The 13,649-nt window shown below is 44.4% G+C and overlaps 1 protein-coding gene across 8 annotated transcripts in view; it reads left to right on the top strand.

Annotated features, from left to right (window-relative positions):
* Window positions 1-2,595: 2,595 nt before the first annotated feature.
* ZFYVE26 (zinc finger FYVE-type containing 26) overlaps window positions 2,596-13,649 on the top strand; it is a 70,201-nt gene continuing 59,147 nt past the window's right edge. For all 8 annotated transcript variants that reach the window (XM_032774734.2, XM_032774739.2, XM_032774738.2 and 5 more), the window contains exons 1-7: window positions 2,596-2,730; window positions 3,780-3,991; window positions 5,722-5,800; window positions 6,530-6,619; window positions 9,565-10,117; window positions 10,367-10,497; window positions 11,336-11,500. In XM_032774734.2, coding sequence (XP_032630625.1) covers window positions 3,798-3,991; window positions 5,722-5,800; window positions 6,530-6,619; window positions 9,565-10,117; window positions 10,367-10,497; window positions 11,336-11,500 — 1,212 coding nt within the window. In that variant the 5' untranslated portion in view covers window positions 2,596-2,730; window positions 3,780-3,797. The remainder of the gene's footprint in view (window positions 2,731-3,779; window positions 3,992-5,721; window positions 5,801-6,529; window positions 6,620-9,564; window positions 10,118-10,366; window positions 10,498-11,335; window positions 11,501-13,649) is intronic.

Here is a 13,649-nt window from a genome sequence, read left to right on the forward strand (position 1 = left end):
GGATTATGTCTTCCAATGTGCATTGCTTTGCATTTACCAGTATTGAATTCCATCTGTCATTTTGTTGCCTAGGCTCCCAGTTTTATGAGATCCCTTTGTAACTCTTTGGATTTTGCTTTGAACTCAACTATTTTGAGTAATTTTGTATCATCTGCAAATCATCTGCCACCTCACTGCTTACCCCTTTTTTCAGATCATTTATGAATGTGGCGAACAGGACTGGTCCCAGTACAGACCCTTGGGAGACACCACTATTTACCTCTCTCCATTCTGAAAACTGATCATTTATTCCTACCCTTTGTTTCCTGTCTTGTAAACAGTTACTGATCCACGAGAGAACCTTCCCTCTTATCCCATGACGGCTTACTTTGCTTAAGAGACTTTGGTGAGGGACCTTTTCAAAGACTTTCTGAAAGTCCAAGTACACTATATCCACTGGATCATCTTTGTCGACCCCCTCCTCAAAGAATTCTGATTGATGAGGCATGATTTCCCTTTACAAAAGCTGTGTTGACTTTTTCCCAACAAATCCTTTTCATCGATGTGCCTGATAATTCTGTTCTTTACCATAGTTTCAACCAATTTCCCTGATACTGAAGTCAGGCTTACCAGTCTGTAATTGCCAGGATGGCCTCGGGAGCCTTTTTTTAAAATTGGTCACATTAGTTATCCTCTAGTCATCTGGTACAGAAGTTGATTTAAGTGATAGCTTACATATCACAGTTAATAGTTCTGCAATTTCATATTTAAGTTCCTTCAAAACTCTTGAGTGAATCTGGTCCTGGTGACTTATAACTGTTTATCAATTTGTTCCAAAACCTCCTTTATTGACACCTCAATATGGGCCAGTTCCTCAGATTTGTCACCTAAAAAGAATGGCTTAGGTGTGGGAATCTCCCTCACATCTTCTGCAGTGAAGAGCAATGCAAAGAATTCATTTAGTTTCTCACAATAGCCTTATCTTCCTTGAGCGCTTCTTTAGCTCCTTGATTGTCCAGTGACCCCACTGATTGTTTGGGCAGGCTTACTGCTTCTGATGTACTTTTTGTTTTTGTTGTTGTATATTAGTTTTTGAGTCTTTGGCTAGTTGCTTTTCAAATTATTTTTTAGACTTCCTATGTAACCCGTGCACGTCCTGGATGTGGTGTTCTGTCCCATCTAGTACTGAGACCACTTAGAGAGAGATTAGTCTGTTCTACAGCTTTAGCTAAAAGCCATTTCCGGCCAATGGGAGCTGCAGGAAGCAGTGCGGGCCACAGAGATGTGCTCGCCGCTGCTTCTCGCAGCTCCCATTGGCTGGGAATGGAAACCATGGCCACTGGGAGCTGCGGAGGGCCATGCCTGCGGACAGTCAATGTAAACAAAATGTTTCATGGCCTGCCAGCGGATTACTCTGATGGGCAACATGCTGAAGGTTGCCAACCCCTGTACTATGTTTTATAATTTGGAAAATACATTTAATTTGAGCCTCTATTATGGTGTTTTTAAACCATACCATGCAGCTTGCAAGGTATTGTGACTGTACCCTTTAATTTCTGCTTAATTAGCTTCCTCATTTTTGTGTAGTTCCCCTTTCTGATGTTAAATGCTACTGTGGTAGGCATCTTAGGTGTTTTCCCTCCCACAAGTTTGTTAAATTTAATTATATTATGGTTGCTATTACCAAGCTGTTTAGCTACAAGTTAAGACAATGTTAATAAAATAAATGATCAAATAAGCAAGCCCTCTTAACTGTCCCAGCTTATGTTTGGTTATGATGAAAGGCACAGACACACAACTGTGTCTTGGGGGATGGCTGCAGATTGGTGCCCAAGGAGAAGCCAGAGAAGAGCCAAATCAGTGAGGCTGAGACAGGAGAGCCTTGCTGAGCCTCCACTGCACCCTCCATGGTCATTTACAGCCTGGCAAAGTGGGTGCAAAATGCTACCAAATGGCAATTTTTCATTCATGTGTTTTTCATCCATTCTGCCCTCTTGTGAGCGGGTCACGCAAGGGATCAGCCAGCGGGCCAGCTCCGGAGCAAGCTGCGGGTAAAGCCCGGTCCTGCCTACCGGGGCCTTCGATGCCCCGCAACAGGATCAGGCGGGAGCCCCCAGGCACGGCAGGGTCTGAGGGGAAGAACTCGCAGGCAACCTCCATAGGGGAACGGCGGTAACGGTTCCCTTGGACGCTGAGGGAGCGCGCGCTGGCCTCGCCTCAAGCGTGATTCGCCAGGCCTGAGCGGCTCTTGTGATTAACAAACAGCAGCACGTGACGCAGCTCCCGCCTCTCAGACCATGCGCTGAAAGGCTCAGTGGGCCGGAGAGCGAGGGGCGGATCGCTTAGTTCAGGAGATGCTGGTTCTGAGGCACGCGAGAAGCGGCTACGTCGGCCGCTGGGTGGAGCCTGCTGGGAGGTGGGCGGGAAACCGCACAGTTGGAGGAGGTCTGGCTCGGGGAGGAGCTGCCCCTGGGCGGGGTTAACTCTGTCGCTGACATGTGGTTTATTTGGGCGCTTCAGTGCCCCTAAAGAAAGATGGCGCATTATTTACATATTCATCCGATTTGACCAATAAGCGCTCGCCGTTTTGGGTGTGCCGGCTGTCGGGAAAGTCACCTGATTCGTCTTTCAAGATGGCCGCGGTAATAGGCTGCCCAGCCAGGGGAATGCAATCAGTGCGGACCGTCCCATAAGCCTCTAATGTGCAGGGTGAGCCGGACCGATCCACCACCGCTGCGGCTTCCCTAAGAGGTGCGTGTCTGGTGCAGGGCAGCCCAGCCCGTCCGACGCGGAGGGACCGGGACCGGGACCGCTAGTGCTGCTGGGCACTACGGCCCCGATCTCCACTCATCCCAGGCAGGTCACCAGGCGGGCTGGGACGGGGCACGAGAGGCAGCCAGCCAGCGGGGGCGATGGAGCGCGGGGAGGAGGGCACCCAGGGGGGGATTTCTGGGTGTGGGCGGAGGGCTGATGCCCCAGGTCCTTGGTTCAGGGATAGGAAGGACAGCAGAGGATGGGGAGCGAGGTGGGGGAAATCCATTGATGGGAGGGCTGACACGGGGTGGGGGAAGGTGGTCTAGCGAAAGTGTTTGGTGAAAGTCTGACCACGGCCTAATACATGTGTCTGTGGAACAAATATAAAGCACCATACTGGGGGGTTTCTTGTACCCTTCTCTATGCAAATAGTACCAGCTGTTGTTAAGTCTGAATTCTAGACTAGATGCACCCCTGGTCTGATATGGTAATTCTTATGCTATTTGTCGCTTGTATTTTGAGTGACTAGACTACGGAGACTAAACTCTCTTGTTTTTCTTAAGATGATGTCTGTAGATCATGACTAACTGGGTTACCTTGGCAGGCCAATATATAGGGGTGAGAAGTTCCCAGTGTGGAGAAAGCTTGAACTGCTACCGAGTTGTCAAGATACTACTTTTTACCTTCCCTACAGAGGTCAGATAGGCCAGTGCTCTTTGTTAGCACTATGCTCTCAATAAACAAACAAATTGATCCTTCCCATTTCCTGAGAGCATTGACTCTAAGCAAGTATCAGTGCATGTTTCACAATGATAATGTTTAAATCACCTACTTGAACAAATATTATGGTATTGATCGTATCACTGGCTGGGAATGCATTCCAAACTTTAAAACAGTTTCACTCAGTGAAATAGCTACAGGTTGGCTTCTGATTCCAGACCTGTTCAGTTCCAGGTGCACTGAGGGAAGATTTGCTGTGACTTACCTCTGGATGTTTTTTTTTGTTTTTTTGTTTTTTTGTTGGTTTTTTTTCCCCTCGTCTCCAGGAGTCCAGTCACAGTGGGATGATGCATCCATTTGGTAATGAGGAAGCAGCCTCTCTGGAACATCTTTTCTGTTTTTTTTGTGAATGTGTGCGGTGGGGAGAATGGGGGCTAGCACAGGCCTGTATTCCTCAGTTACATCAGTGGCAGGGGGATGGCTCTGAGAAAGTTGCAGCTATCCTGCAGGCTTTAATAGCTTGTCCATCTCAGTTAAGGTAAGTGCTGTGTGGGATTTTTGTCTAACTGGTGGAAGTATAAGTGTGTTAAACAGTGTGTATGTGATGCAATTCTCAGAAATTGAGGCTGATTCTTTATTCTTAACTATAATGGACCCTTAGAATTGGGGCCGGATTAACACACGGGCTTTAGGGGCTGTAGCCCAGGGCCCTGGGCTAAGGAGGTCCCAGCATAGCAGGGCTCAGGCAGGCTGTTTGCATGCTGTGGCCCCACGCCGCTCCCAGAAGTATCCGGCTGCTGGCATGTCTGTGGCTCCTGGTGGGAACCGGCTGGTGGGAGCTGCAGGGGTGGTGATAGCAGGCCCGGGCAGCGCATGGAGACACGCTGTCCCCCTGCCTCCAGGGGTATGCAGAGACATAGCAGCAGCCAGGCACTTCTGGGAGCAGCATGGGGCTATGGCTTGCAGGCAGCCTGCTTGAGCCCTGCTATGTGACCGGCCAGGAGCTGCCTGTGGTAAGTGCCTCCCAGCTGGAGCCTGAACCTCACATTCACTCCGGCATCCCAACCCCATCCTCCAGATCAGAATCCACTCCTGCACCAAACTCCCTCCCAGAGCCTGCACCCAATACTCTGCCCCAGCCTGGAGTCCCCTCCTGCACGCAACTCCCTCTCAGAAAGAAACTAATAGAACAGGTCTTCTAAAGTAAGAAGTAGGCTATTTTGAATTAACTAAACTATATTCTACATGTTTTAAGAATGAAATGTAACCACAGAATGGCTTTATGTAAATTAAAAGAAAAGAGTAGTGTAATAGTAATAGCCCCAATGCTATAATTGTGATCATTTTGTGTTAAATTAGGAAAAAGACTTGTATATAGGGACCCCACAAAATCTAATAGCTCTGGGCCCACAGGAGAGTTATTCTGGCCCTGCTTAGAATCCTTGAAGCAGAACATGCTTCCTTGCCAGTGTTTTTTCCTTCATGCATTCCATTATTACAGTTAACATTTGAGTGCCGACCTGCTCAGAGTTGCACTAATATATGTAGGGAACCCAGCCTCAGTCAGCTTACAAACTTGTGCATATATGCAATAGATAAGATGCTGGTATAAGCTCAAGATCATGCAGAAATCTAGCAAAGGTCAATTTTGAAAGACTTCACTGAAATGTGAATTGGAGAAGGAGGGAGTCTGTTTTAGAATTGCAGTGGTGCTGACACTGAGTGCTTTTTGTTTAGAAGATGATCAACCTATTTATTTAAAATGTTTGCTTGTTACTAATGACACCTGAGATTATTAAAACTGAAAATGTTTTAAAAATCTAATTTCTCACCACTTAAATTTTCTACTTTTCACATTTCTCAATTTGGATTGTGAAACAACCACTGTTAGTTTCACTTGTTGTTTTTTCTCTTGACTTCTCAAGCACTTGCATGAGGCTGTTAAGGTTGGGTTTCTGACATTTCAGGGGAACTTAAAAAATTTCAACTTTTTGTAATTAAAAAAAAAAAAAGAATCAAATGTTTCTTAAGTCTTGTATAACTTTTTTTGGTGGTAATTTGAGTATCAACTACACAGACAGCATTCTGGGAATCATTTTTATCTGGAGGAAAAAACACACAATTAAATTGGTGTTGCCACATGAGGGAAATAAGTATATTATGTTTTTTTTATCCTTGGTACCGTCAACATGGAACACTGCTGTGAAGTGGGTAGAGATTTGGTGCCTAGATATTTGAAACTGATACTATATACTATTACCTTTGCAGGTGTGGACAGAATTGCAGCCCTCAGAGACTTGCTTGGCTTTGGCTCCTTGTGCTCAAGAAATGGCTGGTATGGGATCAGGTAAATAAATTTGTTGTAGTTGCCTATTAAAATCTGAGACTTACTGCTGTTAATTTCAGCTGGCTCCTTAGACCATTTTTCATTAAACTTAGCAAGAAATTAAAATAAGTGTTTTGGTATTATTTTTTGAGGCCGTGTGAGTTAGCTTTTTAGTGTGCATACTCAGTGTGAGATATTCCTATGAACAGACAGCATGAGTTAGTACCTTACATTTCTATAGCCCCTTTTATCCCCAAAAGATGAAAGAAACCAAGGATTGCACAATGCTTTACAAATGGCATACTTTCAGGGAGTGTAGTTTACATATACAGAACAGTGGGGAGGAGAGTGGTAGGCAGCGAGCACCCTGCCTAAAGGAGAAAGAAACAAGGCCTTCAGAAAGGGGAGGATTGCGGGGGTCGTGGGTTTGTCTTTGCTCACCATTTTCATTCCTCTGACTCCATTGCCTAGGTTCATGAATTTTCATGATCTTTGAAGAAAGGTGACCCTATCCCAAAGGGGTTATGGGGAAGTGACAGTTGCTAGCTGTGTAGTTGGAAATAGAGAATGGAATCTGTTGGTGCAGGAACAGCCCCTCGGTAACTTAATCTCCAATAAAATAAATCTCTGAAGCTGTCTGCCCTAAAATAGTAATTAAATAAGGTTTTGGGTTTTTTTAACCTGTAAACCTAAGATAGTGTCTCGCATCTTCTCTATTCTTTTATCTTTTGTTTTCCTGATTAACTTCAGAAAATAATTCCAGCTGGTCTCCAAAGAGAAACTGAATTCTTACTCCTCTTAGAAGAACTGCAAAAGGATGTCTCTGATGAAGTCCTAAAGGTGAGCTGAGTGCCTAATTTATTGATCATTCTTGGGATGAAGGTAATGCTACGAGTTAACTTGACTGACCTTGGGTTTGAGATATTAACGTACCTTTGGTCTTCTCTGCACAAAATAAAGACAGTTGAATGTGAGGGCAGGGCAGTTCAAGTTTACTCACTTGAGGTAGTGAATTTGGCATATATAATGGTGATGATTCTGGCTAGAGGGGGATAGTGTAGGCAGGTGCTGAGCGAGCTTCTCTACATAGCCTTGCTAATAATTCTAACTCCTGATGTCCAGCTACCTCTGCTGTTGCAGTCATACATCCCCATATACAACTGTCTTGACTTAATGTAGGCTATGAGTTTGGGCCTCAGTAGAGGAAAGGCTAGTGTGCGAACACAATAAATCATTGAATCTTCTTGCTGGTAGGCTTTGAAATCCAAAGTGGCCAGAACTGCCCTTGTTTTTAAAATTTTTATTGTTCTCTACCATTCTGCTTCTTGTTCCAACTCAAACTCAAGTTGAGGTTTGACTCCAGACAATGGAGCTGATATAGCTGTCTGGCCATATTTGGGAAGGAGAGCTAATAATGGATGACATCAAGAAGGCTAAGGTGTTTAATACCTGTTTTGCTTCATCTTCACTAAAAAAGTTAATGGTGACCAGATATGCAACACAATTAATAACAACAACAACGAGGAGGAAGGAATGCAAGCCAAGGCATGGATTAGGATAAAGAATATTTAGCTAAGTTAGATATAGTCAAGTGAGCAAGGCCTGATGAAATTCATGCTAGGGTGCTTAAGGAATTAGCTGAAGCAATCTTGGAACCATTGTCAATTATCTTTGAAAACTGTTGGAGGAAAGGTGAGGTCCCAGGGAACTGGAGAAGAACAAACATAATGCCTGTATTTAAAAAGGGGATCCAAGAGGACTTGGGGAATAATAGGCCAGTCAGCCCAACTTTGATACCTGGAAAGATACTGGAGCAAATGATCACATTTGTGGTTTTAAGAAGGTTGCTGCCAGAATTGGGGGAGCTCAGTGGTGCAGTTCAGGAGGCTGCAGCCAGCTGCACAGTGATTATTGTGGAGAACTCCTTCAGTAGGGCTGATTGTGAGATAAGCTGTATGTCAGTTCTATAAAGGTTTCAGAGTAGCAGCTGTGTTAGTCTCTATCCGCAAAAAGAACAGGAGTACTTGTGGCACCTTAGAGACTAACAAATTTATTTCAGCATGAGCTTTCATAGCTCACAAAAGCTCATGCTGAAATAAATGTGTTAGTCTCTAAGGTGCCACAAGTACTCCCGTTCTATAAAGGATGCAACTGATGTGCTTTCACCATGGGACTCTGTCCTCTTATTTGCCTGTTTTTGTATTTTTTCATCAGATCATAATGTCAGGCTGATAGTTTGAAATCAAGCTGAAATGATGTCTCTGCTTTCTCCATCTCAATTGGGTTGTAGTGCGTTGAGGGGAGGTATAAAGAGGTTAGGGTTTGTGAAAGCCCTTTAAATACAGGAAGAATGGAATGTTGCAAACTTATCTCAAAGGCATTTGGGGAGCAGGAACTGTACTTTCATAGTGATCTTGGAGTCACAAATCCGTTCTTCCGTTAGGGTTACCGATCCCAACCTTAAAAATCTAATAAGGCAGACCAGACTGGAGTAAAAGTGCCTTAACTAACAAGGCTGACCATAGGTTGTAATGGATACACCAAGGACTCCTGTGTCTTGGGAGATCATTTTGTATAAAGTGCAGAAATACGTTCCTTGCACCCAGGACACTGTTATTGTCTGTAGTAATTCTCCAGTGCTCTGTCTAGCTCGTTTTAAATATCCCACACAATGCAGGTTTCTAGGACTTTACTTTTTAGATTGTTTCATAGTGTTTATAGACCTCAGACAGGAGGTTTCTTCTAATAATCAGCCTTTGTTCAGCTTCATTGCATTATCACTAACTTTACCTCCTTACATCAATCTAAACAATACTTCTTCCTTATTGGTATTAACCATCTGCAAGTATTTGCTGAATGTAATTGTCTGGTGTATACTTCTGCTTTTCTCTTTGTAACATTCTAATAATTCTTTTGGTTTTGAAATTATGGAAGTTGGAGGAGGAAACCAATAGACACTTTGAAAGATGAATGAAGGAAAGCCTGGATCTGGATGCCAAAGTAACAAAATCAGTGGGACATTTCGGTAAAACTTGGGTTTTGTAAAGTACTTTTTATATACAGTAAGACAGTTCCCAGAATTAAAAATAAAAAAAAAATCCAGTGTCAGTACTTCTTAAATAAATAAATAAATAAAAATTCAAACAGCACCAGTGGTGGAAAGTAAAATATGTTTTAAAAAGTTTTTTTTTTTGTTTTTAATAAACCAGATCTTTGGATGGGGATTTGCATTTCAAAGATTTTTAATTGTCAGTGGAATGTTTACTTTTGTGAGATTTAACCTTTAGCAACTAGTCTTTTTTAATAGGGTCTTCAGTCATTCTAGTTAAGATGAAAATCATAAGGACACTGTATTCTCGTGCCATAACTGAACCATGAGGAGGGAAACAGTGAGAAACTCCCTCAATAATGCAGTATTGTAGTTAGGAGCATTGTGGGAGTTTTACACTGTAAATATCCAGATTTGGCCACTATTATAGATAGTATACTGGACTAGATGAGCCAGCATGTGGCATCTGAGCTTCTTGGGAGTCATAACTATTGATGCCATGAGTTCGCAAAAAGTGCATTATTTTGGGATTGAAACTGAGTTCCTATAGTTCTGGATTCCTATAGCAGAGCTGGTTGCCAAGGTAAATTTAATGGTTCCAAGTGAATGTCTATTGAATCTTTAAGTTTGTTGTGTATCTGGTGTGTAGTGTGTGTGAGGGGGAAAAAAAACAAACAAACAAAAAAAAAAAACAGGTGGCATTCAGGCCCCCAAACATACATCTGTTTCCTCCCAGGAGCTGTTCGAAGCATTTGAATGTGTCCAGAGCAAGCATGAATCGGACAGAAAGAAAAGAGATGGCCGCACGTACAGATTCAGTATGGAAGCAACTTCGGCTCTCCGGAAGCTTTTGTTGAGGGCTCCCCGCCGGGCACAAGCCCTGCTGGAGTTCCTGCAGGGAGAACATGGCACACCCAGCTCTGCACTCCAGCACAGTTGCTCTGTGCAAAATATCTATGTTGACTTTCTCCGTGACTCCTTAAAATCTCTGCAGAGGCTTCAGCGGTATCCCAAATCCTCAGGAGAACTGGATCAGACTGAGACAGTGGATGCTATTTATGGTGTCCTTAGTGTGTTGCATTTTGAAGTGGAGCATCAGACTGGCGAGCTCCGACACTTGTGCAGGGAGTTGTTGGATGCTTGCTGGGCTGAAGGAAGCCCACTGAAGGAAGAGAGGTTACTGGGCTGCATACTGAGGAAGCAGAGCCATGCCTTGCTCAGTTTATACAGCAATGTCTTCACAGAGAGGACAAGAGAGAAACTGTTGGGGCCAAAGTTGCCAGGAAAAGGTTTGTTTTGTTTTCTCATTAAAAGTTGGACCATTGAGACTTTGCAGACAAAACAGGTTTGAGGGAGCAAGGGATGGGAGTTTGGCCATGTAGGGATCTTTTGTTATGGAGACTTAGTTATGGAGTCTGAATGTGGCTTTTGCTTAGTGATTCCCTAACTGTTCTACTGCTGAAAACCTTGCCCAGGGCCTGCTTTCTTCAGAGGTAGCTCTCTGTGTTTGAAAGTAATCCCATTTATGTGTCTCTCAGGTTCATCTGAGCAGTTGGACACAGAACGGGTAATGATGGCTTTGTTCGCAGAGCCTGAAGAGGTTTATTCTTGGAAGACTGCCTATTTTTACTGCCTGAGCAGCAGCAAGCACTTTCTGGAGCAGATTCTGGTATGGTAATAAAGATGAAAGGGAAGGGGAAAACCCAGTAGTGGATCAATTTAGTGCCAGGATTCCAGCGTTAGAACTCTTTACATTTGATTAGAGATCTTCAGAAGTTCTGGCTTTTGGTGCCAAAATATTAGGTAACTAGCAGTGGGTTTTTATAATCTGTTGACCCATCTGCACTGTTTCGTCTCTGTGATTTAAGATATCAGCATGGAGCTCTCTGGAAGACTTAAACCTGTGTGGTTTGGTGGTTAGAACAGAGGATGTGGGAGATGGGGCTCCTGTATTCTACTCCCAGCCCTGCCAGGGATTCCCAATGATTCACTGAGTAACCTTGGCAGCTGCTTAACCTCTCTCAAGAACCCCATATGTAAAATGAGGGTGATGCTTCACAAAAGGGTTGTGAGGTTAAATGGATATTTGTGAAGCACGTGAGAACCTGGGGTGAAAGATGATATAGGAGATAAAAGTACACAAAATAAAGTCTAATGTATTGAGGGCATGAGAATCCAGACAGGTGAGCCAAGATTTATTCTATTACTGGCTCAAAAACTCCATCTATAGCTCAACAGATTCTTCTCTAGTTTCTGCATAAAATCTGTTTGGAAAATATGCAGACTTAAAGAGTAGCCAGGGAGAGGGGATGGATTGATTCTCTGACTTCTACTTAGTGACGCCTTTTCTTTGTAGCCCAAATAAAGAGAAACTTGGTGGCCTGTAAAATCTGGGTTTGAGGAAGTTAAACCACTTTCTGAAACTACTATTGTGACAGCCCACCACCACCTCAGCAGGATTCTACATTTTTAGAATAACAAATGCTTGCTTCCTTTTTGTTCTCTAGGTGACTGCATTAACACTATTAAAAAGGGAAGACTTCACAGGCTTGAGCAGCTTACTGAGTCGAGAATTCAACCCCCTCAGCCGTCTTCTGGTATTGCTAGGGTGGACTCACTGTCACAGCTTAGAATCAGCAAAAAAATTGTTATATGCTCTTCACAAAACTCGGGTAAGTAAGCGAGTGGAGAGCTGGTTGAAATGGCTGAATGCTATGACTGACAGTTCAGTTTGATTCCAGTCATTGTAAATTAGTTGCTTGGATTGTTAATCAAATCTGAAGTCTCTGAAATGACTTGTTCTAACTGCATAAACTGAGATTCTGAGCTTTAAATGTCTTTCCAAATGTAAGATGTAAGGGTGAATCCTCTGGTTAGGATTTTCAGCCTCTTTTTATAAATTTTTTTTTTTTTTTTAATCAAACTTTTTCCTTAAAACGAATAGTATACAGGCAGCAGCATTTCAAGTTCAGCTTTGCTACGTCTCCGTCAATGTGTGTGAACTGTGACCTGAATAGGGTTGTCAGGGCCGTTCTTCAGGGCCCATTCAATCCTTGACCTCAAACTCAAGGCCAAATAGTGCCGTGTAAATACATGGAGATATACCTATCTCATAGAGCTGGAAGGGACCCCGAAAGGTCATCGAGTCCGGCCCCCTGCCTTCACTAGCAGGGCCAAGTACTGATTTTGCTCCAGATCCCTAAGTGGCCCCCTCAAGGATTGAGGTACAACTCTGAGTTTAGCAGGCTAATGCTCAAAGCACTGAGCTGTCCCTCCCCCATAATGGTTTTGAGTTTGTATTGTGGGTACTTATGCCTTAGGAACTGCATTGACACTTAGTTCATTTCACATGTGCCGCTGAACTTGTAGGCACGATTGATCTGAGTTGAGCGGTGCCATCCACTTAGTCCTGAATGCCCAAAATAACATCCACAGTAGTCTAAATGTCAGAATTGAGACTAGAGGTTTCACTTTATTTTGGAATCTCCTTCCTTTTCTGGGTATACAGAGCTTTTAAACACTAAGCCTGTAGTTCCAATCCAGGCAGTGTTGGTGAGTGGTTGCCTTTGACAACTGATAATGGGACACTGAGCCTTTCACTTTTAGGTCATTCATTGATCTCCATCACAGGTCAATAATGTCTTAAGGGAGTTACTGTCTGATGCCTGATCAATGACCTGTATAAGATAGCACAGTCTCAGATCAGTGTTCAGTGCGCAGACATCCATAGCAGAACATAAGCATATTGGAGGTGAGTTTGTAGGCAGCTTGTGTTTCTAACCCATACAGTATCTGTTTTGGATATATAACTAGAGCAGGGGTGGGCAAACTTTTTTTTTTTTTTTTTTCTTTTTGTCCTGAGGGCCACATTGAGGTTGCAAAAGTGTATGGAGGGGCTGATTATACGCCGAAGGCTGCTGCCTCCCAAACGCCTGGATCCCTGCCCCCCATCCATCCCCTTCCCCCTTTCCCAATCGCTCCCCCCCCTTTGGCCCCTAATCCATCCCTGGACTTCACCCCCTATCCAGCTCCCCCCTCCACTCCCTGACTGCCATGACCCCTATTTAAACCCCCACCCCCTGACAGTCCCCCTGGGACTCCCATGCTTATCCAAACTCACCCTGTTCCCCACCCCCTGTCTGCCCCCCTGTCCACCTTCCTCCCCCCGAACCTCTGCCCTGTCCAGCTGCTCCCTGTCCCGTGACTGCCCCCTGGGATCCCCTGCTCCTCATTCAACCCCCTTGCTCCCTGCCCCCTTACCATGCCGCTCAGACCAGCATGTCTGGCAGCCGTGCCACCTGGCTGAAGCCAGACACACTGCTGCACAGCCCTGCACGAGCTTGCAACCCCGCTGCTCAGAGCGCTGCCTGTGTGGTGGCGTGGCTGCGGGGGAGGGGGAACAGCAGGGGAGGGGCTAGGGGCTAGCCTTCCCGGCTGGGAGCTCAAGGGCCAGGCAGGACAGTCCTGCGGGCCAGATGTGGCCTGCAGGCCGTAGTTTGCCCACCTCTGAACTAGAGTGACAACTCTGGAGATGTAAGTCCTGTAGTATCTTTCAGAAGCACTAAATTCTCTTTACAAATAAAATGTTAAAAGCTACAAGGATGAGCTTACAGACTGGAAAAATGCCTGGGTCAGATTTAGATTGATTAACATTAACAGGGCCCCTTGAAAACAAAATGTAGCTTTCTATCCTCCATTTTGTTGCTTTAATGTGTAAATACAGTAAAAGTGCAGAAATCTGCCCGTGTAAATATGTTAAGATTCCTTTAGCCATTAAACATCACACATGTGAAGCAGACTCTGGTTTTGTGCTATTCTTGG

Source organism: Chelonoidis abingdonii, chromosome 4 (assembly GCF_003597395.2).
Source record: "Chelonoidis abingdonii isolate Lonesome George chromosome 4, CheloAbing_2.0, whole genome shotgun sequence".
Lineage (NCBI taxonomy): Eukaryota > Metazoa > Chordata > Testudines > Testudinidae > Chelonoidis > Chelonoidis abingdonii.